The 27,439-nt window shown below is 33.1% G+C and overlaps 1 protein-coding gene across 1 annotated transcript; it reads right to left on the bottom strand.

Annotated features, from left to right (window-relative positions):
- Window positions 1-5,685: 5,685 nt before the first annotated feature.
- Window positions 5,686-26,973, bottom strand: LOC149475478 (dynein regulatory complex subunit 11-like). Its single transcript, XM_089713276.1, has 21 exons — window positions 26,337-26,973; window positions 25,417-25,592; window positions 21,093-21,195; window positions 20,520-20,630; window positions 19,860-19,947; window positions 19,431-19,503; window positions 19,125-19,250; window positions 18,403-18,517; window positions 17,709-17,857; window positions 17,173-17,323; window positions 16,038-16,205; window positions 15,375-15,532; window positions 10,888-11,038; window positions 10,172-10,281; window positions 9,388-9,548; window positions 8,919-9,067; window positions 8,445-8,544; window positions 7,912-8,035; window positions 7,188-7,307; window positions 6,636-6,714; window positions 5,686-5,870 (listed from the first exon to the last, which is right to left on the bottom strand). Exons 1-21 carry the CDS (start codon window positions 26,445-26,447, stop codon window positions 5,733-5,735), a joined length of 2,661 nt encoding a protein of 886 aa, XP_089569402.1. The 5' UTR covers window positions 26,448-26,973; the 3' UTR covers window positions 5,686-5,732.
- Between the last annotated feature and the right edge of the window lie 466 nt (window positions 26,974-27,439).

Genomic DNA, 27,439 nt, shown 5'->3' with positions numbered 1-27,439 from the left:
CTTTTTTTGCTCTATAGTTACAAAGTAGTGTGTTTTTGCGATAATGCTAGACAAAATATCACATATTTTGAAGAATTTTATTTTATTTTGTATCGCACGCGCAGTCGAAGTCGTGGGCAGAGTTTAGTCAACAGATAAAAAGCTGAACTATTTTATTTATATTTTAATGTATCATGAGTTAGTGTTATTAACATTACTAATTACCGTCCTGGCTCTGTCCAGGTAGTTTATAATTTTTTACAGTTATTACTTACGTACAAGCTGTGCTCTGCGGTTTTACCCGCAGTGCTCCGCTCCTGTTGGTCTCAGCTGCAGCGTGATGATAGCCTATAGCCTTCCTCGTTAAATGGGCTACCTATCACCGAAATAATTTTTCTAATCGGATCAGTAGTTCCTGAGATTAGGCTATAGGCCTTTATTTATATATATCATCACACTGCAGCTGAGACCAACAGGAGCGGAGCAATGGGGTAAAAACCGCGGGGCACAGCTAGTTAAAAACATAAAATGAAAGAAAAAAAGGCGTGTGTCACTCGAGGACCGCCGCGGTAAAGCTATTGCATGCTATGCCTTCAAGCCACACCTCCGCGTCCGTCGGAGTGGGGAGCGTGAGGTTTTTTCGTTACGCAATTTCTGGATTCGGTCCCCGCGCTCAAGGCCCGCGATAGAAGCTATGCAATAGCTTAAAAACAAGGGTATATAATCTTAATATACAGGGTGTAATCGTTAAGTGTGCACAGGCGATTATTCCGTAACTATTAGTGACATATCACACTAGCGGATTGCGAGCGGTTTCAAAGCGGAGCGGGTGCGCAACGAATACGTTGCGGGCGCGCAACGAACACGCCGCGGTTGCGCAGCGAATTCGTTTCGGACGCGTGGCAGATGCGCAACGTTTACGTCGCAGTCATGTACACTCATTAACAAAATGGAATCCGTGCTGGTTGTTACTTAAAACTTGTGATAGTATAATGATTATGAGATCATTATTTTTTACGAGTTTCATAACATGTTAATGTTTAGGGTATTTTTTTATCCATTAAATCTTGGTCGAAATGCAATCAGATAACTTAATTGCTCATAAAGAAAGTTCATTAGTGAAATAAATGTTAAAGCTCCTTAACTAAAACAGGTCTATCTTATTATTAGGTAAATAGGTAGCAGTGAGTAGAAAATTTTATCAAGCAACCAGCAACTCACTAGTCCTAGTAATTCAATTTTATAGCACCTTTTTTAACAACTCCAGTTGTTACTATTACATCTTTAGTTAAGTAAGTGCATTTCCACAGTACGGTTAAAAAATTGAGTGCTACAGAAACGATGGAAATATTGAATGGAAGTTAGGCAAGGCGGAAGAGCTGGCTTTTGTGCGAGAGTATACAAAATGGCGTCGACGCTTCTATTCCGCGACGTGTTCGCTGCGCATCCGCGGCGTGTTCGTTGCGCGCCCGCAACGTATTCGTTGCGCACCCGCTCCGCTTTGAAACCGCTCGCAATCCGCTAGTGTGATATGTCACTTACAGATATCAAAAAACTTTAAACTGATATCGAAAGTACTTAACCTAATGAGTAAAATGGCCATAATAAATTTTTAAAAATAATACGAGAAATATCTAAAAAATTAACTTTAAACCCTCCCATACATTTAGTATGAGATATGAATATCCCATGATCCAAAAGTAATGATAATCAATATTAAAGAAAGAAAGAAAGAAAAAAATATTTATTGCCACAAGTTACACACACTTAACAACTACTTACATTACAAAAAAAAAATAGAGAATTTACATGGCAATCGGGTCAGACTCAGCCATGCTGTCGGGCTTTAACACCTGAACAGCGCTGATTTTCAGTCTGCCCGTAAGTTTTTATTTCCGAGGCTCCTAAGTCTACATTAAAATACAAATACCAATCAAAAAACATACTTTACAGTTCTGAAAATAATTTTTTGCATTGTTATTATTAATAATTACTTACGAATAATATATTATATATTTAAAACAGATTTATAGATAATTAAGTACATAATTATGATTATATTTAATAACATAAACAGATATATATATATTATATATGTATATACTTCGTTACTTATATACTGAAAACTGAAAACAGATAAATATATAGAAGGATATATTATTATATGATACATTTGCAATCCACAATTTTGCTTTATTGGGGTGTCCAGTTTGATATTTGTTTGTTCAAAAGTATCACTTTGTATTTATGCTTGAACGATATATATGACATATTAAGTTTCAAGGGTGGAGGAAGGTCATTCCAAATCTTCGAGGCAGAATACTTGAAACCACCCTTAAAACCCGACGTGTGGTGCTTCGGTATTACCAATGCATTACTACTTCTACCTCGTGTATTCTTATCATGGTACTCCTGGGTCCATTTCAATTTTTCATAGAGGTAGACAGGGTTTCACAGAGTTAAACAAGGTCATTACAGTTAAAATAATTATGTATTTCTCTAGATAGTCTTCTAACTAGATAATATACTTCGATATTTTTTTTCCTTAACTTAGAAAAAAAAAAACTTTGACTTCATCTACAAAAACCCCTCAAAATCGGCCATCACTTCGCTGTCGTCTTAAAATTTCTTGTATCGACGGTGTTTCTTGTGCCGAGGTAAGAGATAGAATTAACTAGGAGCTAGATCTTACAAACAGGGTGGGTGTTCAAGCATTTTCAATGCCGATTTTTGATTGGCAGCCATCGCAACTGACGCTTTGTGATCTGGTGCGTTGTCTTGGTGAACCAACATTCAAGACCGAAGTTTGCCATGTCTCTTTTTCTTACTAACCTACCCGCAATCTTTTAATTTGGTCTGTGTAGTAAGAGCCCTGTGTAGTAGTGGCTACCTTCTTAAAATATTCCACATTTCTTTAGCGTCCCAAAAAACTACGGCTTTAATCTATCCCACTAATTTTCACTTTGAAAATCTTCACCGTCACTTTGGAAGCTCGCATCCAGGCCATTGATTGTTTCTTGGTTTCAGCATAAACATGGTGAACCCAGGTAACGCCCATGGTCACAAATCGTGACAAAAAATTATCCTGATCTCATTAAAAATTTAGAAATTCACCCTCTAAATGTCGAATCGTTGTTTCTTCTTTTCGTCGGGAAACATTCTGGCTCGCACTGTTCACATTAAAATTAATGTTAATACTTGGAAACGTGGCCTGTAGATATAATTTTTTTGTGATAACTTAGTGATTACATGAGCAAGCATAAAACATTTATTTTATATTTTTATGTGCACAGGAAATACCCAATTATCATTACTTTTGGATCAACCTATACATTTAATATGAAAGATTTTAGCTTTTTTTTGTTTTTTTGGTTTTCTGCTTTAATTACTTCGTAAATTTGGAGGGAAGTTCATTTAGAAACTGTAAATAGACCTCCTCATTGTATTGCACAATAAGGACGTCACTTCGAAAATCTACTATGAATACAAAATGTATGGGAAATAAATTGTATGGGAGCGTTTAATGTAACATTTTTGGTTATTTCTCGTTTTATTTTTAAAAATTTATTATGGCCATTTTACTCGTTAGGTTAAGTACTTTCGATATCAGTTTAAAGTTTTTTGATATCTGCAATAGTTACGGAATAATCGCTTGTGCACACTTAACGATTACACCCTGTATATAAATCTCGTGTCACAATGTTTGTCCTCAATGGACTCCTAAACCACTTAACCGATTATAATAAAATTCGCACACCATGTGCAGTTCGATCCAACTTGAGAGATATGATAGTTTAAACATGTAGGTACCACGGGCGAAGCCGGGGCGGACCACTAGTAGTAGTATATAATACGTGATATAACCTTGATTATTAATTGAAGTATTTTGTTTAACAAATGACATTATTATTTTTTTATATCCAATGTTTAATTTTAAAACTAAATTGCTTTATTAACATAGTTAATTACATCCACGTGGAAATTTTTAATTAAAACCAAATTTATTTTCAATTTACTGCAGGTTCCTTTATATTTCACTGATAAATATGTCTAAATTTACACTTTCATTTTATTTGTAACTAGAACCACCCGCGACTTCCAAAACCTAATAAATTATATACTAAAACCTTCCTCTTAAATCACTCTATCAAAATCCGTTGCGTAGTTTTAAAGATTTAAGCATACAAAGGGACATAGAGACATAGGGACAGAGAAAGCGACTTTGTTTTATACTATGAAGTGTAGTGATGATGAATAATATCAAATGAATAATGATCGATAGTTTGAGGGAAACTACTTTTTCCATATTTGATTTTTCATTTCTGCAATAATTATTGATAATTCAATGATACGGTGCAGTTACATCAAACGAGCAAATGCTCAGTGCATAGAGTATAGTAATATATATTGGCTCAGTGACTCATTCTAACGATTCTATCCATACTATGTCAAATTCTTTTAGTGTTGACAGGCGTAGAACTTTCTTTCGTTCTTCTTAGTGCGTTCGAAAAGATTATATTATGCAATGTTCTAACTTCTAACACTGAACAACACATGACAAAACTGAATACGAGTTTTCGTTTACACTAAAAGATCTAACTCTAGCTCTATGTTCGTTTTGTAAATGTTCGTATGTTATACGAACGAATGATTCTTCGTTATATTTTTTTATTAGGATTCGAAACAATAGCTTCTAGCTTCTGATAATGTTTGTCACCATCTTTTATCTTATTAGGTTTTACACCATCGAAATAAATACAACATAATATCAAGAACAATAACATTTTGATCGATTTGAAATTGTATTGCACACTGCACAGTAGATTTTTTATTATACCAAATAAAATATGCCGTTAACTACTTGAATGAGCATAGTAATACAATAAGGGGGTGCCTCAAGGTACCGTTTTAGGACCTTTACTATTCCCATTATATGCAGTTGATTTGACATAATTAATTTAAAACTTTCTCTGTAACCGATACCTACCTATAACGATGATATTATTTTAAACATAATTAACCTACTGAGTGTTAATGAAAATAAAAGATGAATCCAGTTTAAAAAGCATTTATTTTCCAAGTTAAAATCAATATACAGTACACTTAATACAGTCTAAGAACATAAGATACAAAACATTAGCTATTACATTTTAAATCATTTTTATAACAATATCGCATTGATAAAAAACAGTACAAACAGTATTGTGAACATTAAAAAAATTATTACAAAAAACACAAAATTCACGACTCGACTACATAAGATCTTCAAATGAATACGCAAAATTGATGACTCGATTGACAAAATAATGTTTATAATATACATCACTAGATAGTACAAAACAAAGTCGCTTTCTCTGTCCCTATATACGCCACGGATTTTGATGCGGTTTTTTTGACGTGACAACGTCTTATAATTCGATAGAGCCGGCTGCACGCACGAAAAAACATGACTCATGCGGCGTTACCTCGCTCTGAGGCGTTCCATGTAAGGCTTGAAGTGCAAGCGAGAGCGCGGAACGAGCGACAAAGAAGCACAATCGGACGTTGTCACGTTCAACTATCGTCAGTAAACCGACTTTACAGACAACCAATTTTTTTTAATAGATAGAGTGATTCAAGAGGAAGGTTTTAGTAAATAATTTATTAAGTTTTAGACACAGCGGGCGAAGCCGCGGACGGTAAGCTAGTACATATTAAAATATAGGGTATTTTTCTAATGAAGCTGCGGGCTTGTGCTAATAATATATCCTATTTCATGATTTTTCTTTCTCTTTCTTCTTTTCCATTTTCTCATAAAACGCGGCTCGCACTTGATTCATTATTTCGTACTTCTGCCTTTTCGTGGCCAAGGGTGAGTTGGTGATAAAGAAGTTGACATATTCTTGATATTCCTGTAATAAAAAAATATTTTAATCCTGTGTAGATTGTTTTATTTGTCTCAAAACCATTGGTTATTGAGACTAATCACTTACTAAAAAAATATTTTAACTAGCTGATTTCTGATTGGTCGACTAATAAAATTTTCAAATATATGACCAACAAAAAATCGTATTTAAATTAAGTTAGATGCCTTATCTAAAATCTATATGTCTTACCAAAAAAAAACTTTAGTCAGGGTTTAACTTTAAGCGCGGGTTCTCATTAATCTGGTTTTGTCGTATTTCACATAGACAACTATTAAAGTGACCGATCCCTGGTTTAAAGTTAGACTGTGTTTAGATAAATTGTTTTCTGGTAATACCATATTATATTTTTAACATAACCCTTAAATGTTCAATGGTAAAGTAACTTTAACTTCAATTATTTATATTATACTTATATTTTCTAACATATTGTTTTATTTTGTGTTTCAGTTGTTCCTGTGGTCTCTAACAAACACACAAATTATTTTTCACACAGCCGGAGTCCCCAAAAAAAACTCGAATTTACTATAAAAATACGTCTTGAATATGTCTTGCACGACGCAAGTACTAAATATTAATGAATATTATACTAAACTAATTTAACAAGAGAACTTAAAATTACGTCGCGCCAAAGGAATTCGCTAGCGTTCGTATCACGTTCCCGTGCGAACCGTCGACCCAGCGATGTATGAGGGATCCGTTGGCGTAACTCACAGAAAAATATTTACTTTATAATATTAAAAAGAAACTTACTGCTTCGCTCGTAGCTTCAACACCCATTTCAATGAGAGGTCCTAAAAACTCCATAGCTGTCAGCGGTGTGACATTTAATCTGAAAAGATAGGAAAAATATGAGTAAAGAAAAATAAAATGGGCCTGATCATAAATATTTTAACAACAGTTTTTTGTCTTTAAAAGGAGTCTTTTGTTTCATTTATATTATACTGATTTTCAGACTTAAACGGATTTTAAACGCGTGATATCACTACATAGTATAAAACAAAGTCGATTTCTCTGTCCCTATGTCCCTATAAATCTTTAAAACTACGCAACGGATTTTGATGCGGTTTTTTTAATAGATAGAGTGATTCAAGAGGAAGGTTTTAGTATATAATTTATTATGTTTTAGACAAAGCGGGTGAAGCCGCGGGCGGAAAGCTAGTTCATTATATAATATATTATTATCCCGTGACCACGCTCGCTGCAACGTGTGCGAAACATCGGGATAATAATAATAATATAATGAATAAATCGCATTTAACAACCGTTAAAGTCTTTAATTTCTAAATGAAAATGAATAAATACCTTACAATCCTCTCAGCATTGATAACAGTATCATACAGTTCCATGATCAAGCCAAAGCCGTAGCCTTGCAGTACCTGCGCGAGCGATTGCACGCAGTAATCTCTGGGCATACTGCGAATTCTGTAAAAATATATAAATACTAGTGGTCCGCCCCGGCTTCGCCCGTGGTACCTACATGTTTAAACTATCCTATCTCTCAAGTTGGATCGAACTGCACATGGTGTGCGAATTTTATTATAATCGGTTAAGTGGTTTAGGAGTCCATTGAGGACAAACATTGTGACACGAGATTTATATATATTAAGATGTATATAAAAAGTATGACGAGATGAAAGAAATGTATGAAATGTCTAATAATAAAATTTAATATCGTAAAATTAGGGTGAACGGAATAAAAAAAATAATGATCAAAGGAATGCTTTTTAATATTATATGAATAAAAAATATCATTATGGATAGGTATATTTAGTATACTTACAGTAATTCTTAAAAACTATTTAATTTACAAATAAATAACATAACAAAACAAAATTCTTATATCCTTAGGTGTATATGATAGTTAAAACTTGCAGTTATGTTTTTTTTAATTAATCTTATGACCAGTTTCACCACTTACAGATATATTCTGTTTAGCTTATCTGTAAGTTAAAATGACAGTCATAATGTATGAAAATATACATCATGAAGTTTCAAACGCTTCTAAATTATTAAGGAAGGGTCTCACTTTTGAAATCTTTCATAGAAGAACAGTCTCAAACTGTTATAATCCGTTCTTGGCACTAGGATGACTTCGTTAAAGATAGAAACCATCGGTTTTGCTTGTGCAGACATTGGGTTGGAACATGTGGCTAGAAATAATAAAATATAAATAAATATTTCAGGACAATTTTCACACACGGCACGATGTCCCATACTAAGCTTTCACTTGTGTTATGGAAACCAGATGACTGATAAACGTACATATATAATTTTAAATAAATACTTAGATAGACAATTTACACCCAGACACAGATCAAACATCATCACACACATATTTGGCCAGAGTGGGAATCGAACCCACGACCTCTGGCTTGGAAGGCAGGGCCACTACTTACCAAGCCAACCGGTCAGTCTATACTCTATATAAACTGCGAAGAGAAAATATTACATTTCTAGTATGTTTGAAATAAACTGATCAATTACTTAACTGATTTCGATACATCTTTCGCAATTTTTTTAAGTATTTATTTACAAAGAATTTAAATGAAATAAACCCACCAATAAATATAATTTTGTCATCTGGCGACATTTGCTTGAGAAGCTTCGTTAGAGACGCTTTTAAAGTTTTCGCTTGCAAATATTTATCTTCTGGAGCAACCTAAAATACTTAAATTATTTATTAATTAAATAGATATACTTACTTCAAAAAGCATACAAACATGTTGTAAGTATACATACATAATATTGATTATTCTCAAAATGCAAAATGTATATAGGTATCTTACAGTATTATAATATCAGTGCAGTGGTATTAATAATGTAGCCATCTTACACTTTTTTTGAATGTAGAAATTGATATTCATAAAAGGTATGTATACAATTTTCAATAATTATAAATTTATACGACTGGATATTAGTCATTTTGCAAATAGTAGGTAGGTAAGTATACCACAAATATACGAATAGTTTCATATTTTTTTTTCATCATAATAATTATTACTTTTTAAGTTTTAAGTGATGCAATATTATAACCTTTTTACAAAATACTCTTTCAATGTTCCTCATATAAATTACAGCTGGCTGGAAGACCCTTGCCGCCAAAAATACATCTGTCAAAACTTTCGACGGCCTGTCAAATTGCGCGCTAAAAACTTCGGGAGTTATGTCGATTTTCACGGCGTCTAGAAAAAAAAGTATGCGTTTTTGATTTTCAGAAAGTCAGTTTTCTTTAAGTTTTATGAACAATTTTACAAAATTATAACTAGACATAACATTTAACCAACCAACTTCAAAAAGGAAGTGGTTATCATTTGGCTGTATTTTTTTGTGTTTGTTTCCTGAAAACTTTCGACTGGCTGAACCGATTTTGATGTTTTTTTTTTATTTAAAAGTTTGTGCGTGTCGTCCTTTTTAAAATTTTGGTCTTGATCTGACATTTTAGGGGCTGATTCGTTTTTGTTAAAAATAATTATTTTAGCAAAATAATTAGAGGAACAATCACTTAGTTCACCGCACACAGCGTCCACCAAAAACGACTTCCCGTTCCGCGCTGGGCCCAGTAACATCACAGCTTTATTCCTCACCGCGCCGGGTGTGCCACACCCGAACACACAAGAAAGTGTTAAACGTCTACGGATATCGCCGTAGCCGGGTGTGGGGAACCTTGATTAAAATATTTATTTGTTTAGTGAAATTAGCATCACAGCTTTATTCCTCACCGCGCCGGGTGTGCCACACCCGAACACGCAGGAGAGGGTTAAACGTCTACGAATATCGCCATAGCCGGGTGTGGGGAACCTTGGTCAAAATATGAATGACTAGCTGTACCCCGCGGTAATACCAGCATTGCTCCGCTCCTGTTGGTCTTAGCGTGATGATATATTAATATTATAGCCTATAACCTTCCTCGATAAATGGGCTATCTATCACCGAAATAATTTTTCAAATCGGCACTGTAGTTCCTGAGATTAGCGCGTTCAAACAAACAAACTCTTCAACTTTATAATATTAAGTACCTATAGATTTGTTTAGTCAAATATTTGACCTTTATTAAAACACAAAATAATGAATTATTTTGCTTGTAGGCTAAGAAGCAATCGGATCAAGGCTGATAAATTTGCTAAAAAATTCCAGTGAAAAAAATTCAGTTGCAAAAATGAAAAATATGTGATATTAATTTTTTCAAAGTATTTTCACTGCTGAAATTTGTCAAAATGCAAATACATACGTTTCATAGACGCAACTACTCTTGCTACATAAAGAAAACTGTAAAAAAGATTAATTACTTAGCGTCCGGGTCTTTCACATTAAACTCATAGACGCCATATTTCAAATCACCAACAATATCCCTTATCTTGCAAGTCGGTTTTGAAATTAGGTCATGATCAAAAAGTGCCTGAAAAAAAACTTTATTCAAGATTTTCTACACAAGAAACTATTAATAACTATTACTACTTACACTCGCATTAAAGGGTTAAAAAACAAATAATAATATAGTAAAAAAAACACGCAACCTCATGAAATTATTGTATAATAATTATCACCGATCCTTGATAAGTGTACAAAGTTTGAATTAAATCTGTCCGTTTTAAAGTGGGTCAAAATCGAGTCTAAAGGACGACTCCGTTACATACAAACATACAGGTGAACCGTGTTAAAAAATATCAACAACTGAAAATTGTATATGGACAACAAACAAACAAAGAAATATCCATAATATTAGTATCGAAAGTATATGTTAAAATAAAAAACTCCTTCAAGTAAAAATTCCATTTATTTTTCTTTATATTATCTACACTAAATACTAATAATTATAATGTTCATACGCTACAAAAACAAACATATTTGAAGTGAAACTTCTTTAGGCGCTTTGCGTAAAATTTCAAGGTCGCGTCATGGCAATACAGCCACGTCATGGATTGGCGACGATTTTGGTATCTTTGAATCCAAAGGAGTTTCACTTCTGACACGTGTATCCGGCACATACATAAACTATTCTAACCTCAAAACCTTCCAACATATTATTATCAATTTTAAGCGGTTTGGGAACCGGTGGCGGCTTCGGTTTCTTCCTTGCTCCAAGTTTGGGAAACTTCCAACCCACTGCCTTGTACATTTGTTGTTGTGCTTTTATCAAGAGCTTCAAATCTAACCTGATGACATTTTAAAATTTTTAGTTTTATTAAACACAATTTATAATTTTTAATTAGTAGAAAACGGCCTTCGCCTTAAGTTAAGGCGAAGGAATCGGGTTTGAATCCTGACTCAAAATCGAAATTTTATATTCTTTGAAGTTTTTTAAATAATATTTTATTTATTTATTAATTCACCGTTGGGTGAGACGACATCACAAATTAAACAATTGTTATTTGATTGGTAAAGGCTTTCCAATGGTAAAATAATTATTAAAATCAGTCAAATAGTTATTAAATGAAATCGTAACTGACAAACAAAAAAAAAAAAAAACAAATATTTCCTATTTACAACTACTTTAGATTATGCATTATACATAGTCGTAAGACATATAAATATCTACATAAATAAATGCTTAAATAAATAACAAAACTGTTCATAATTTATTTTTAAACTTATCTAAAAAGATGCTATATTTAAACAGGTGGTAAATTTGCATTTGCCAATTATTTACACAGGTGTAATTTTTTTAAATTATATAATAGGTTGGATAATTGATCAAACAAAACCGTTTGTCCCTGATTTTTCAACCGACTTCAGAAAAAGGGAGGTTCTCAAATGGATTTTTTTGGACTTGTTACTTCAGACATCTCGACTTGATTAACCGATTTAAATTATACAGGGTGTCCCAAAAAGTAGTGATGAACGGAAGCTGGGAGGTAGAGGACCTAAAGGGCTATCCGAATCACCCCCATGTATGTTATGCGATTTTTCGTATTTTCGGAGTTATGACGTTTTTTTCAATTTTTCACCTATCGCCGAGTACGGTGATATTTTCACTCATGGTGACGTCAATTATTGCGGAAGGTGCTTGATTTTTTTTGTGTGCTAAGCTGAAAGATAGGCCAATTCAGTATGGTAACATTTACTATCGTTAGATCTTTGAATGGAATAAAAAAAAGAATTAAAATGCCAAGAAAGATAAAATTACCCAGTATGTTCTCCACTTCAAGGGCCCGTAAAAAAATAAAATCACATAAAAAAAGTTTTCCATTTGGCTTTTAAAAACTTGCTCTATCTATCAGGTAGCTACCCTGAAAATTTCATTTTATTATTCAGAAGGCTTCAGTCGAAAAATTGAAATCTAAATGAGGTAAGTGCAAAAATTGAATTAACATGATGATTAATAAAAACAAATTAAAACCAATAACAAGGTGTTTAATTACCAGAAATTTTTAAAATGACCCCGCTATTGCTCAGTGCAAGTGCGACATCACCGTAAAAAGTTGTCTTTTAAATGTCTGAATGCCCTTTTATCATTTTTAATGGTTTCTTCTGCTACTATGAATTTCCAGGTTATTTCGTTCAAATTGTGGCAGTCTCTCGTCTTTGTAGTATCCCCACGGAAAAAAATCAATAGGGTTTATGTCCGGGGACCGTCGAGGCCAGGCTAAAGGGCAAAGATACCCTGAAAGATGGATTGGTCGTTGCAGCCTGCGCATGCGCTGGTGACGCCTGCCTTAAAGCCTGGCCTGCACGGTCCCTCGACCTAAACCCCATTGATTTGTTTCAATGGGGATACTAAAAAGACCTCGGCTACTTGAGAGAATGCTACAATTTGGACGAAATAACCCGGAAATTCATAGTAGCCTTAGATCATTAAGTAATGGATGGAGCACGCTGGCAAATGTTCTAACTAAACTTTCTGCCGGTTTTGGTGCGGGGAGGGTAACTCACACTTTGAAACACAATCACACATTCGCAAAAATAATTTGTGTCTTTACAAACTCAAACTATTACAAAATGGACAGACTAGCATGTTTTTGCACACATACATCGATTACACAGAAAAATCTCTATACATATACGTAATAATACAATCGCTCTAAAGGGATGTAACCATATCGATATTACAAAAATAATAATTTTGTTGAAATTAGAAATAACATTAATATTATATTCATAAAAAATACTACACAGGTCATTTGTAACGTTTTCATCATTATTATATGCATATGAAAAAACAATAAAACGCCATTTTATTTGTATTTGAATATGTATTTATTCAACACATCACATATTATATTCAATAAAATAAATATCGGTCCAGAAATTTTTATTATTTCTGTACCGAGGTGTCCATTCTGATTTTCTCCCACAGCATTCAATCCACCTTAGCCTTAAAGCAGGATTTTTTGTAAATCTGAAATATACGCAATATTCGTACATACATATAAATAAAGTAGCTGCTCCGCGCGGTTTCACCCCCGTGGCTCCACTCCTGTTGGTCGTAGCGTGATGATATATACCTTCCTCGATAAATGGGCTATCTAACACCGAAAGAATTTTTCAAATCGGACCAGTAGTTCCCGAGAATAGCGCGTTCAAACAAACAAACAAACAAACAAACTCTTCAGCTTTATAATATTAGTAAAGATTACATAATAGAAAGGTTACAAGATTAACATTACAAAAAAACGGCTAAATGCGAGTCGGACTCGCGCACGAAGGGTTCCGTACCATTAAAATGTTCTGCCAGTTAAAAGTAACCGAGCGTAAATTTTAATAAATATACAAGACTTACAAAATAAACATTATACTCCTTTTTATGCAGTTGTGTAAAATTTTAATATAATAAAGATTAATTCTCATCTCATTTCAAATTATACTTAGAAAAATATTTTTTTATCGACGTTCAAGTTAAAAGCAGTCCGTCACTAAGAAAGTCGTAAAAATTAACGACCTTTTAAGCGACGAGTTTTTAAATTCAACTCTATCACTAAGTTCATAAAGATTAAATTTGAATTTCTCTTCAAGATAGTCTCGCTACATCACTTTATAGTCTCGTGGGGAGTGCGGTTCAATATCGCGTTCTAAATTCAACTTTATCGCTTAGTTCATAAAGATTAAATTTGTATATTTTCTCTTCAAGATAGTCTCGCTACATCACTTTATAGTCTCGTGGGGAGTGCGGTTCAATATCGCGTTCTAAATTCAACTTTATCGCTTAGTTCATAAAGATTAAATTTGTATATTTTCTTTCCATGATAGTCTCGTGAGGCCGCATCAATGATCGAGTACACACATGACTCGATTATTTGTCTTGATCATATCGCTAAACGATACATCGACGATTATTAGAAATTGCATTTAATTAGAAATGTACGTTAAAAAAATAAAAAAATATACACAAATGAAAGGTTATTCCATCTTTTTTAATATTCGACATGTTTGAATTGCTTCTGCAAGACTTGACAGTGCAAAACGGCATTTTTAGCGGAGCACTCGCAGACGTCCTTTCGATGTTTTACGAATACGCAGAGTGTTCGTAATCGATTACGCAAGTAGTTTTTATGAAAGCATAAGATTTTTCGATTCGAATAATCTTATACCTCGGCAAAAGGGGAAACGCCTGCGTGTGTTATCCATTACTTAATGATCTAAGATAGTAGCAGAAGAAACCATTAAAAATGATAAAAGGGCATTCAGACATTTAAAAGACAACTTTTTACGGTGATGTCGCACTTGCATTGAGCAACAGCGGGGTTATTTTAAAAATTTCTGGTAATTAAACACCTATTTATGGGTTTTAATTTGGTTTTAATGATCATCATGTTAATAAAATTTTTGCACTTACCACATTTAGATTTCAATTTTTCGATTGAAGCCTTCTGAATAATAAAATGAAATTTTTAGGGTAGCTACCTGATAGATAGAGCGAGTTTTTAAAAGCCAAATGGAAAACTTTTTTTATGTGATTTTATTTTTTTATGGGCCCTTGAAGTTGTGAACATACTGGGTAATTTTATCTTTCTTGGCATTTAATTCTTTTTTTATTCCATTCGAAGATCTAACGATAGTAAATGTTACCATACTGAATTGGCCTATCTTTCAGCTTACCACACAAAAAAAAATCAAGCATCTAGCGCAATAAGTCACGTCACCATAAATAAAAATCTCATCGTACTCAGCGATAGATGAAAAATTGAAAAAAATGTCATAACTCCGAAAATACGAAAAATCGCATAACATACATGGGGGTGATTCGGATAGCTCTCTAGGTCCTCTACCTCCCAGCTTCCGTTCATCACTACTTTTTGGGACACCCTGTATACTAAAACCTTCCTCTTGAATCACTCTATCTATTAAAAAAAAAAAACATCAAAATCTGTTGCGTTATTTTAAAGATCTAAGCATACAGACACAAAGACGGCGAAAAGCGACTTTGTTTTATACTATTTAGTGATGGTAATACCTACACCAAATTTGGTACATTCTGTATCAATAAAGGTAAGTAGGTAGGTATATTTCGTATTTATTTATTTTTTATTTGAAAGGTATTAAAACAGAAGATACCTCATAAGCTCATCGACATATTTCCTGCAATCCACATGCATTTGGTCCATAATATCTTCCGTCATTATTACTTGCATGTAACCGAAAAATGCATCAGGATTTTCGGAGGGGGGAAAGTCATCGTAAATCGACCATGCTGCTTGGTACTTTTGAAGTGCCTAGGCAGGATATAAAAATGTAAACTACCGACCGACAAAAACTTAAATAAATCTGGTTTAAACCCAGACCATAAAATCACGGTGTAACTTTAGTGTCCTTATCTACAGTCCTTGACTATGGTTTAACGCAAAAACGTGTTTTGCAATACGATTTAACTTTTAGTCCCGGTTTGTAGTTAGTCCGTGTTTGTAATAAAACGGCTAAAGTTTATAAAAAAATTCTTGAAATTCGGTACAGCCGTTTCGGAGAAGTATAACTTCAAACAAGACACAAGACAAGAGACTAGCTGCGGTCCGCGGTTTCACCCGCGTGGCTCCGTTTCTATTGGTCTTAGCGTGATGATATATAGTCTATGAATGGGCTATCCAACACCGAAAGAATTTTTCAAATCGGACCAGTAGTTCCTGAGATTAGCGCGTTCAATCAAACAAACTTTATAATATTAGTATAGATATATATACCGAATTTCTAACCCATCCTTTTTTTCCTTTCTTTTCACATTACCTCAACTACATCTCCCATATATTGTGACGTCATTGGCTTATATCCAGGGTCGGATTGCGGGTTACAACGCAGTTTGAACAGCTGTTCTTCTTCTTTCTTCTTCTGTTCTCTATCTGCTTCTTCTTTAAGTAACGCGTCTATTTTCGCTTGCTTCTTCTCCGCTTTTAACTGTATTTTTATTTAATTATAAAATTTATAAGTTCCAATCTAGATTATTGTTTAATTGTATTTAATGTTCGTAACAATTAATTAAGAATACAGATTCTGATAGTAATTCTTATCTTCTTATTTTTGCTTTAGGAATCATTGGACAAATGGACATTGATTTAAAGGTTGGATATGTAGAAAATAGTCACTAAACGTTAAATTTTACTTTGTATGTAAAAAATAATATTGCTAGATAAATGTAAAAGTGTAACTGTAGGTGTACATTTAGGTGTAGGAATAGATGTATATGTTTTATGTATTAATGAATTACTAATTTATAATGTTATGCTCATTGAATTAATGTTACTTGTATTTATTATTGGTGTGCCATCAAATTAATAAATTTTGAAAAATTCTGCGTTTTTTTATTTTATCTTCATCCTAGTTAGTCCCTTTCATTAGAAGATGAAATATATCTCTGATTCATTTTTATAAAGTAATAAGTTTACAAAATAAGACTGATTAAAAACTGTAATGTGTGCGAAACGTTGGGTCAATAATAATAATGAATAAATCACATTTAAAATCTACTTCTATAACAGTGCGTTTACATCAAACGAGGTAATGCTCATTCTAACCCTACTATGTCAAATTATTTTAGTGTAAACAGCCGTAGAGCGTTCTTTCGTTGTTTTTAGTGCGTTACAAAAGGCAATGTTCTAATACTGAACAACACTGAATACGAATTTTTGCTTACACTAAAAGATCACGAAATCTTGCTCTAGCTCTATGTTTGTTTGGTCTAAATGCACCGTTAGAACATTGCATAGAATCATTTCGAACGCACTAAGAACAACGAAAGAATGCTCTACGCCTGTTTACACTAAAATAATTTGATATAGTGGCGTTAGAATGAGCATTCGCTCGTTTGATGTAAATGCACGGTAATATGAAAGAGAAAATACTAAAGTAAATAAGTTGAAGCTACCATCTCCTTAGTTTTTCCCTTTACACTGGCGTTATATTTCTCGTCTTCTTCAACTTTTTCATCAATAGTGGGATAATCACCACGGATCACCATGACAGTACCACCCTCTATTTCGTAAGGGTAGTCGGGGAAAAAGCCATAGCCATAATACCTATAAGATTTTATTGAGACTAAAGATTTTGTTATTGTAGGTATATATACAATTGAATATAGATAATATGTATTAGCGACTGACCGGTTGGCTTGGTTGGTAGTGGCCCTGCCTTCCAAGCCAGAGGGCCGAGGGCGTGGGTTCAATTCCCACGCAGAGCAAATATTTGTGTGATGTTTGCCCTGTGTCTGGGTGTTAATTATCTATATAAGTATTTATTTAAAATTATATATATATATATGTTTATCAGCTATCTGGTTCCCATAACAAAAGCGAAAGCTTAGTATGGGATCAGATCGTGCCGTGTGTGAAAATTGTCCTGAAATATTTATTTATATACAGCTAGTACATAATTACATTACAGACATACAAATTCATCACCAACCATTCTTTAAACCACGTTTGAATTTGTTCAGTTATATCATCTATTTGATTGTCCTTTTTAAAAACGACTAGTCTCGTCTTCTCTTGATTAAAATCCTTCATGTACGTTTCTTTTATCTTCATACAAATATTCCGCTTTCTTTCGTACATCTGTGAAAAAATACATTTCTAAAAATAAACTTATTTAACTAGGTACTTACTAATAAAGTTGAGTATTTTGTTTGTTACCAACTGCAATAGCTGATCTTATTTTAGTTATTAATATATATATAAATTACTAGCTGCGCCCCGCGGTTTCACCCGCAGTGCTCCGCTACTGTTGGTCTTATCGCGATGATATATAGCCTACTACTAGCTTTCCGCCCGCGGCTTCGCCCGCGTTTTCAAAGAAAAACCCGTTCCCGTAGGATTTCCGGGATAAAACCTATCCTATGTCCTTTCTCGGGTATCAAAATATCTCTATACCAAATTTCATGCAAATTCGTTCAGTAGTTAAGGCGTGATTGAGTAACAGACAGACAGACAGAGTTACTTTCGCATTTATAATATTAGTATGAATAGCCTTCCTCGATAAATGGGCTGTCTATCACCGAAAGAATTTTCAATTCGGGCCAGTAGTTCCTGAGATTAGCGCGTTCAAAGAAACAAACAAACTCTTCAGCTTTATAATATTAGTAAGTATATAGATAACATACCTTATTATTTTCTTCTTCGAAACTCATGTGTAGTTGAAACGGATCTGACACCAAGCCTAATAATACATCTCTTCTATACTCGAGAATCCGTTGCCTTTTGATAAGCATATATTTTCTAGAAAAAAATATGAATATTGAAGTACACAGTAACTAGTGCAGCACGTATCGCGATGGAACACGCAGTCCTGAATCACAGGGGACATGACCACAGTATAAATTCGTTAGGTCTGATAATGTCTTTCTCTGTCCCTATGACCCTTTGTATGCTTAAATCTTTAAAACTACGCAACTGATTTTGATGCGGTTTTTTTAAATAGAATGATTCAAGAGGAAGGTTTAAGTATATAATTTATTAGGTTTTAGACAAAACGGGCGAAGCCGCGGGCGGTAAGCTAGGAGGTCATAAACTACTTTTTATAAACCTAAGAAACAGAATCGTCCTGGCAGAACAACCTTTGCTATATCCGCTAGTGCCTAGTGATAGTATTATATGACATTTAAAAAAAATAATAATAAAATGTGTATTAGAAAGCAGGCCAGGTACATTAAGTACTTACTTAATTACTAAGTACAAACTACTTAATTAGGTACTTACTAAAACCTTCTAGCTAAAATGCCGCTCAGCATTTTACAGTGAAAGCATAGACTTTCACTGCAGAGCTGATTTTCAGCGACACCTTATTTGTATATTTGTACATTTCTTATTAATAAAATTGCCAAACCGATAAACTTTCTGAATCAACATGGCCGCCGCTCTTTTTAAATAAAACGGAGCCTCTTGGGCGGAATCAGCAAAATATAGCCTTCTTCTTCTGCATTTAGACTTGAAATCTTCAACGTAAAACTGCCTGTAACAATATTTGTCGTTCAGTTCAGTTCATTTCTGTTCTGTCCTATTCATTTCTACTTTGTTCTTCTCTGTTCTGTAATCTGTTCTGTTCTTTCCTTCTACTACTACTAGGTGCTATTTTACTTAAACAAAAAATTGTACATATAAGTTACTAGAAAAAAAAATTAACGGAACTAACCTATATCTTTCGTGTGTTTGTATTATTACAGCTTGAAGATACTCTTCAGAATATACCGTGTGTACACTTTCATCTAAAACACATTTGTAATTATTATATTATTATTAAAAAACTATAAGGTATATTTTTTGAGAGTAAAATTTCAAGGTCGCGTTATGGCGTTACCATCACGTCATGGAGTAAGGCGACGATTTCGGTATCTTTGAATCTTGCCAATTTCACTTCTGACACGTGTGCTCGGCACACACGCTCTTTTTTTATTTAAGTACATAATATTATGTTCTTGTTTTGGATATTTTCTCGCACATTTAATGCGTAAATATGAGAAAATTCATCATAACTGGATCAGATTTCTAACGTAGACTTCTAAATTACTTATTCTTATCAATTTGCTATATAAACGCCTTTCAATATTTATTAATAACAAACCTTTGCATATTTGTTGCTCTGAAATAAAATTAGGCGCAATATCTTCTACAGGGAAATCCCCGTCAAAGACATTAGGTGTGACAGGTGTCTGAAAGGTTTAAATACATTATACAAAATAATTTATTTATCACACAAAATGACCTCTACTAAACAACTTATATTCGAGTCAAAATGAACCAATGAACCGAGAAAATACGTGTCTAATGTATGGTGTTTTGAAGTGAAACTTCTTTATCGGGGTTGGAAAAAAATTTAGTGTAACATTTTTTCGTTACGCGTGACATTTTTCCGTTACGCGCCATCTTTTTCTTGTCCCTACCATGCGTGATTCGACGTATTTCTGTAAAGTTGCATATAGTAAATTATTTTTTTTTTAAATAAGGTCATAAAGAAGTTTCACTTCTTACGTGTGTACACTAGTACACGCACACATTTTTTTATTTAACTATTTATTTACATAATATGTATTAGCAGTCTGCATTCCTTCCCTATTTAACTTTACGTGTAGCAGTTTCATACACCATATATTTTTTAATTCCGATAGATGGCGCATATTAAATATTTGACAACTGATATTTTTTTTGAGCATACGAACTTAGCAGTAAGCACTTGGCCGGAACAGCTAGTATAAGTAAATAGATTAATAATTATTAATGAAACCTTATTTGGCGGTGCCTTCTTCCTCTCTATAGCGTCAGCCCACATCCTTTGAAGCAATTGTTCCATCGAGTCCTCTCTACTTTCCAGTGGTAAATGATATGGTATAACTATCTGTAAATAGTTGTAAGAGCACTCTATTGAAATACAATAAATAAATAGATTCACAATCACGCTAAAAAAATAAAAAATTGTCCGAAGCAATACTCTGCCTGCATTTATGAGGCAGAGTTTTTTAATGAGCAATAGACTTTGAACATTACTTTCACGAAATAAGGTGTTAATTTGAATGAATGTGATAGCGTCACTTGTCATTTTTGTCTACCTTTTTAATAAGCGATTGCAAGTTTAGTTGTTTAGAGTACGCCAATATTTTTTATCCACAAAATTATAATAGATTAGAAAGGCTTCTTAAAAAGAGAATTTTATTAGAATTTCGGTTTTTCTATACCTAATAAGTTTTCCTCTTCATTTTCACGTAAATTTAATTTCCTTTAAATTATAAATTTATTTTCCTTTAAATTATAATTTTAAATTATATTTTAAATTATAATTTTTTACATAATTAGTAATTACCTGAATATCAAAAGGTGTCCGTCGAGTGTTTATCAAAGCTTGATCGACGTAAATATAGTCATTTACTATTAAATTGACTAGCTCATTTCGTAGCTCGTACATACTGAAAAGATGACGTCATAGAAACATGGTCGCTTTGTGTAAAATTTTCATGATAATTTAACTGAACTAAAGAAATGGTGAATTGTATAGCTTAGTAGGTACAGTTCGATTCAAACTTGATGGCGGTTCGGGAGTTAGCTGCGAATGCACGAGCGCGCACATATCCGACACGTTCCGGTAATATCTTCAAATTTTTTTTGCGCATCGTATCGTCCGATGTTCCGAACCGCCATTAAGTTTGAATCGTGCTGTAACTACGCTAATGCGAAACGATTTTTATGATTCTAAACAAAGATCAAAGTATTTTTCATCAAAGCTCGTGTATTTAAGGCTGCAGTCTAGCAAAATTGCGTTTTCAACAAGTTATTTGACAATTTTTTCCCGGCTAATGAAATGATAAACTGAATTTTTTTTTCTTGTTTATTAATTAGTGTTATATACGCAATGCGCGTGAATTTTTTCACATTTATAAAGTTACTTTATGCTACCTTAATCAGGCCTTCAAGATAAGTCTCTTTCCCCCAAAGACATTTCGAGCTAAGTTTGTGCACTCACTACGTTGCAACCGATTACAATTTACACAATCTGATCAGCGCATTATTATCCTTATATAGTCGTTATTAAAAACTGCTGAATACAATTGCCGAAAAACTTATGATTTTCTTAATTAGAACGTTATAAATTCATTAAATTTCCCATTTTTTGCCTTACAAAATCTATTGATAAATACTGCTAAAAGTTATTTTTTCCATTAATTTATTCGAGTTGGTTGAAGACCAATGAGTATTAATCCTTTAAAAAAAAATTTTTTTGAATTTTGATAATTCTTTAAATATTAAAAAAATATTTAAAATAATTAGGAAAAATCCTAGCGAATTTCTTTAGTCGCGCTCCTTGGGCCGGAGCGTTCGGACGTGTGCTCTACGCTCGATTTTCCTTCATACCGAAGTGAAAGTTGCTCTACTTCATTAAATTTAATATTTTTGTTAATTGATTATTTTTATCTTAGTTTTGTGCAAATATTCGTATTTTTGAACATTTGATTTCGATATGGAAAATAAACGAAAAAAATACGCGTGTAACTACTAGAAAAAAAATTATCTTCGAACATAAAGTTAATGAAACCAAATAGATTGCAAAGGTGATTGGCAACAATTTCTTTATTTTACGGGGTGTCAGTAAAGGGATGTATATTTCTTTAAAACTAAAGTAAGCTCATAAATTTTCTTATAGGTAATATAATTTTTTTGAAGTTCCAAAAATGTTTATTTTTCGTTTGAGAAATACGAAATATAATATAAACTTGTATTGAGAACTTGAACTTCCCAAGTTCATCCGGGGAAATCCCCATACGGGGAAAATGATTTGTTTACTCCAAAATTGATCCGAGGTGTTTTAATTTTTTCTTCTAGTCATTTTCAACGTAGCGGCATGTTGTTTGATTATTAATTTTGTAACTTAAATACAGGATGTTGGTTTTATATTCTGATCTTACAGACGCGCTGACAAATTTAGTCCGCCATTTCTAGTTTAGTCTACCAACTCTAAGTACCAATATTAAAACGAATGGATTATCATCACATCATCAAAACTCAGAAGTAATGGAAGATCACAATAACATAGAAAATTCAGTGGGTGTTGAGAACTAAACAAACAGAAGTAACAGAGACGCGAAGAATAAAAAAAGAGGACGAAAACGATAATTCGTTGATGCTTTCCCTTTTCGACGTTTTGTTAGGGTACATCACCAATCTGCAAAAAATAAAACTGATGATTCCCAATTGCTGATTAAAAATGAAAAACAAATAATCGACAACAGTGGTGAAAATTTGCTGATCACAATGAAACATCCTTCAGTGGTAGCAGATTTACTCATTTCAAATGTATCGGTGAACAGCATAAAGGAGAGGAGGACAGGAAAACATTATGAATGTGGATGGTGGATTGTATACAGGGTGTAATCGATAAGTATGTGCAGGCGATTATGACGTTATTATTGCAGGTATCAAAAAACTTAAAACTGATATCGAAATTACTTTACCTAATGAGCAAAATGACAATAATAACTTTTTAAAAGTATAACGAGAAATATCTAAAAAATTTACTTTATACACTCCCATATCAAAAAGGGAAAATGGGACTAGTAGAAGTTAAATGTCTAATTCCGGCAAAAGACATGAATGCGGAAGATGCGGTTAAAAAAAAATTTAATATTTGAAATACAATGCAAAAAATAACACTTTTGTCATAGATAAGAATCATGACTATTTTTTCTAAATTCAGGGACAACTAAACGTTGCAGAAGCAGAAGTCTGCTTATTTGCTGTTTGGACTGGAGTGAATAATTCGTTAAAAATAGAATATATAAAAAGTATGTAACGTTTAGGCAAAATAAAATGATGGACCATTATCAAGATTTTACATAAATTGCCTACTGTCAGAATTGATTGATTCGAGACTTCAGCATTCGATGCCCATCAAGGACCCATCCTCATAGAAATCTAAATAACAAGACACATAGAAGTGCTATAATGTCATAATTCGTATGAAAACCGCTGTCGCCAAAATCAACACATTTAAACCGATAGCTAAACAATACACACAAGTAAACTATGCCTTTTATTGGACAACTTGATTTTAGTGAAAACTAACTTAAATATTAAATTAAGCTTTTTAATATGTATCCTAATGCACGAATTTACGGTTTATTTTAGAATAACATCCATAAGTATATGAGACGTTTTGTTTCTTTTTGCTCCAATAAGGTTGAAACTGTGTCATTCATTGTTAATTCGATTACTATGGTGACACTCGTAATACTTGTAAATATTCTATAATTTTAAGGAAAAACGGCATTATTTCTAAAAAAAAATATTTAAGGATGAAATATTATTCCTTTATTAGTATAATTACAACTTGTGGAAGAATTTCCGCAATGGGAAATGCTGAAACACACCATGTTTACACACATACGTCTCCATAGCAACTGAACTGTGACGAACACACTGGTGATGTGAAAGTCACCTGAGTGGCGACAAGGTCACGCGCGCTTACGTCTTCTAGTGTCTTGTTATTTAGATTTCTATGCCCATCCTATATCATTCAAGCGATTGAAAAAAAAGAGATAAATCCAGTGCAACCGATAAAGCATCAGAATGCTAGCAAAAGATTTATTAGGTTTTTTATCAATATAAATCTATATATTACACATAATATAATAAATCTGTAGAAGACGCGAAGACTGACATCCGCGCGGACGGAGTCGCGGGCGGAAGCTAGTCAGAAATAAATATCTTTTGTTTTCATTTGCGTATTTTTCTATTTTATAATTTTTTAACACAAACATTACATTTTTTTTATTATATACAAAATTTGTTTATCCGTTTTATTAGTTAAACTGAACAACTTTCACTAAGAAACTTAGGTCGAAAAAAATGTATAGAGTTATGCATTTTGTATGGAAAGCTTATTTTTTTTATATTTCGTCCAAATTTCTTTGTAAAAGTTGATCAGTTATATAAACATGAAGTTGAAGATATCAATAGAAAGTATTCGCAAATTTTGTGTACTGATAAAAAAAAAATCACCCGGTGTAATTTTCACGAAAATTGTTTCAAATTGTCATTTTTGGTACTTATTACGAATATTAAATTATGCATACGAATGATTTAATTTTTAAAAATTAAGTGGAGCAACTTTCCCTTAGTACATTTGTATTTATACATATAGGATGACAGGATGCATTTGTTTGCACTACTAGACCAAGCCCTTAATACAACAACATTTATAAGTAAATTTTCTGTGTTTTAGTTCGATTACTGTTGGGGCGAACGTTATCAACTTTATTCTCACTTAATTTGAACCCAGTCGTGCAGTTACGTATATTTCCAATATGATCTACATTTTATACTAGCTGCGCTCCGCGGTTTTACTCGCAGTGCTCCGCACCTGTTGGTCTTAGCGTGATGATATATAGCCTTAGCCTTAGCCTTCCTCGATAAACGGGCTATCTAACACCGAAAGAATTTTTCAAATCGGACCAGTAGTTCCAGAGATTAGCGCGTTCATACAAACAAACAAACTCTTCAGCCTTATAATATTAGTATAGATAAGATCTACATTTTATATGATGTGGTAGTTCTGTTCTTAGTGTTACGACTGTTTAGGTATTTAAGTCAGGAAAATTACTTAATTTTCTTTACAAAGATATTTAAATATCTACCGTTTCATGAGCACACTAATAATAGCCATGATATAGGGTGCTCTCTGCAAATGTACACTATTGAGATATGCGTCGTACATTCTGTTTATCAGATCACAATACTCTGCATAAGTTGTTCCTAGAATTTCTGGGGGTAATCTTCGCTCTTTTATCCAAAAGCCTTTTGCTGCTTTTTCCTGTAAAATTGTATTTGCCATATGGATACTCGTCAATAAACGAATATATCCTTGTACCTTTCATCGAAATCGGTTAAGTAGTTTTGCCGCGAAAGCGTAACGAACAAAACTACATTTAGATGTTTTACTATTAAAAACACTGTACTAATGTTTTACTATTTATGGACTAACTAGGTTTCTACCGGCGGCTTCGCCCGCGTTCTCAAAGAAAAACCCGCATAGTTCCCGTTCCCGTGGTATTTCCGGGATAAAAACTATCTTTTAATCCAAGTTATCTCTATAATATCATTGTAATCGTATTTGCGTGAAAGAGTAACAAACATACATACATACATACAAATACATCCATCCTCACAAACTTTCGCATTTATAATATTAGCAGGATGGGATAGGATAGCATAGCATAGCATAGCATGGCATGGCATGCATGGCATAGCATAGCATAGCATAGCATAGGATAGGATAGATTCTATTTTTAGAAGCGACTTCAAAAAAGTGGATTTAGGTATAATAATTCTGATAGCAAATCCTGAAAATTAGGCTGCGCAAGAACTATAGGTAGGTCATAACTTACATAAAAATGATCAGTATTTTAAATTTTAATAGCCTATACTAGTAAGTAGGTACTATGGTTCTTATAGAGAGAAAACGTAAATATGTACCACGGGCAAGCCGGGGCGGACCGCATCTTTTAAAATAATATAATACAGGCTTACGCAGTAATTCGCTTCTATAACAAATTACCTGAAGAGCAGTATCATTTTCTATTAGTTCTTGAGCGTCATGCAGAGTTCTAAGCCATTGTTTATGTGCATCTATCGTTACGTTTATTTGAGTAGGAATTTTTAAAGACATCTCACAAATTTTCACTCATTAATTTACTCCAGAATATTCACACTTGTTAATTTAGAATTTTAATAGCCAAGGAATTTAATTCACATTATAATTTTGATTTCGCAACTAATAAGGAAAGTTGACGATAATTTTGACAATTTTCTGGCAAATTGAGCCAAATTTAATAAACAGAGAGAACAGAGGAGACGTCATATTTGTATTAAAGTGATTAAAGCACTCAAAGACTGTAAAAAGGACTGCAAATAGTTTTTAAGTCATTTGACTAGCGGTGCCCCGCGGTTTTACTCGCGGAAAACCAATAATTTTTAAAAAATAAAATAGGAATCCTATGAAAGGTTTACACTAGGTCTTGAAGTACATAATATTTTCAACCCTTATTTCATCCAAATTGGTACTAGCATTGCTAAGCCGTGGCCGAGAGACAATATTAGTTAATTATTTATTTATAAATTTATCAAATGCGGTTAAATATCTGAATCATAGATAGGAAAATCATCATATTTATTATTTATGCATCAACGTTAGCTTCAATAAGATGCAGTTATGTAAAATTAAATTAATAAGTACATAGCTTGTGCTTCAGACAGGTAATATTTTAATTAAATCTATTTAATAATGCGATGGGTGTCTAATGTTTATTTGTCTTTCTTTCAAGTCGCTATGGAGCATTTTATGGAAGATTTATGCGTCTGGGGATAGTTAGGAGGCCAGAGAGTGGCATAGGAAATTTATAAATTCCAATAGATGGCGCTATATTAAAAACTTACCTTTTGAATATAATTTTGCCCACGCGAGCGAAACCGTGGCTGAAATGGTTTGTGGTTTTAATCAATAACACATATTTTCGAATTACCCTAGTAATTTACATTTATTCTAGTTCATTAAACTTTTTTAACAATTTAATGTTAAATATGTTTAAAAATAAACATGCTCTTTATGTAAAAATAAAATTGTAAAATACATTTATTACATTCATAGCACATAGATAAAAT

This window comes from Colias philodice, chromosome 30, assembly GCF_061535455.1.
Source record: "Colias philodice isolate Cphi_HAF_F1 chromosome 30, ilColPhil1 Martin Lab GWU primary, whole genome shotgun sequence".
Classification (NCBI taxonomy): domain Eukaryota; kingdom Metazoa; phylum Arthropoda; class Insecta; order Lepidoptera; family Pieridae; genus Colias; species Colias philodice.
Note: the sequence above shows the minus strand (reverse complement) of the source record. Positions and strands in the feature narration are given on the sequence as shown.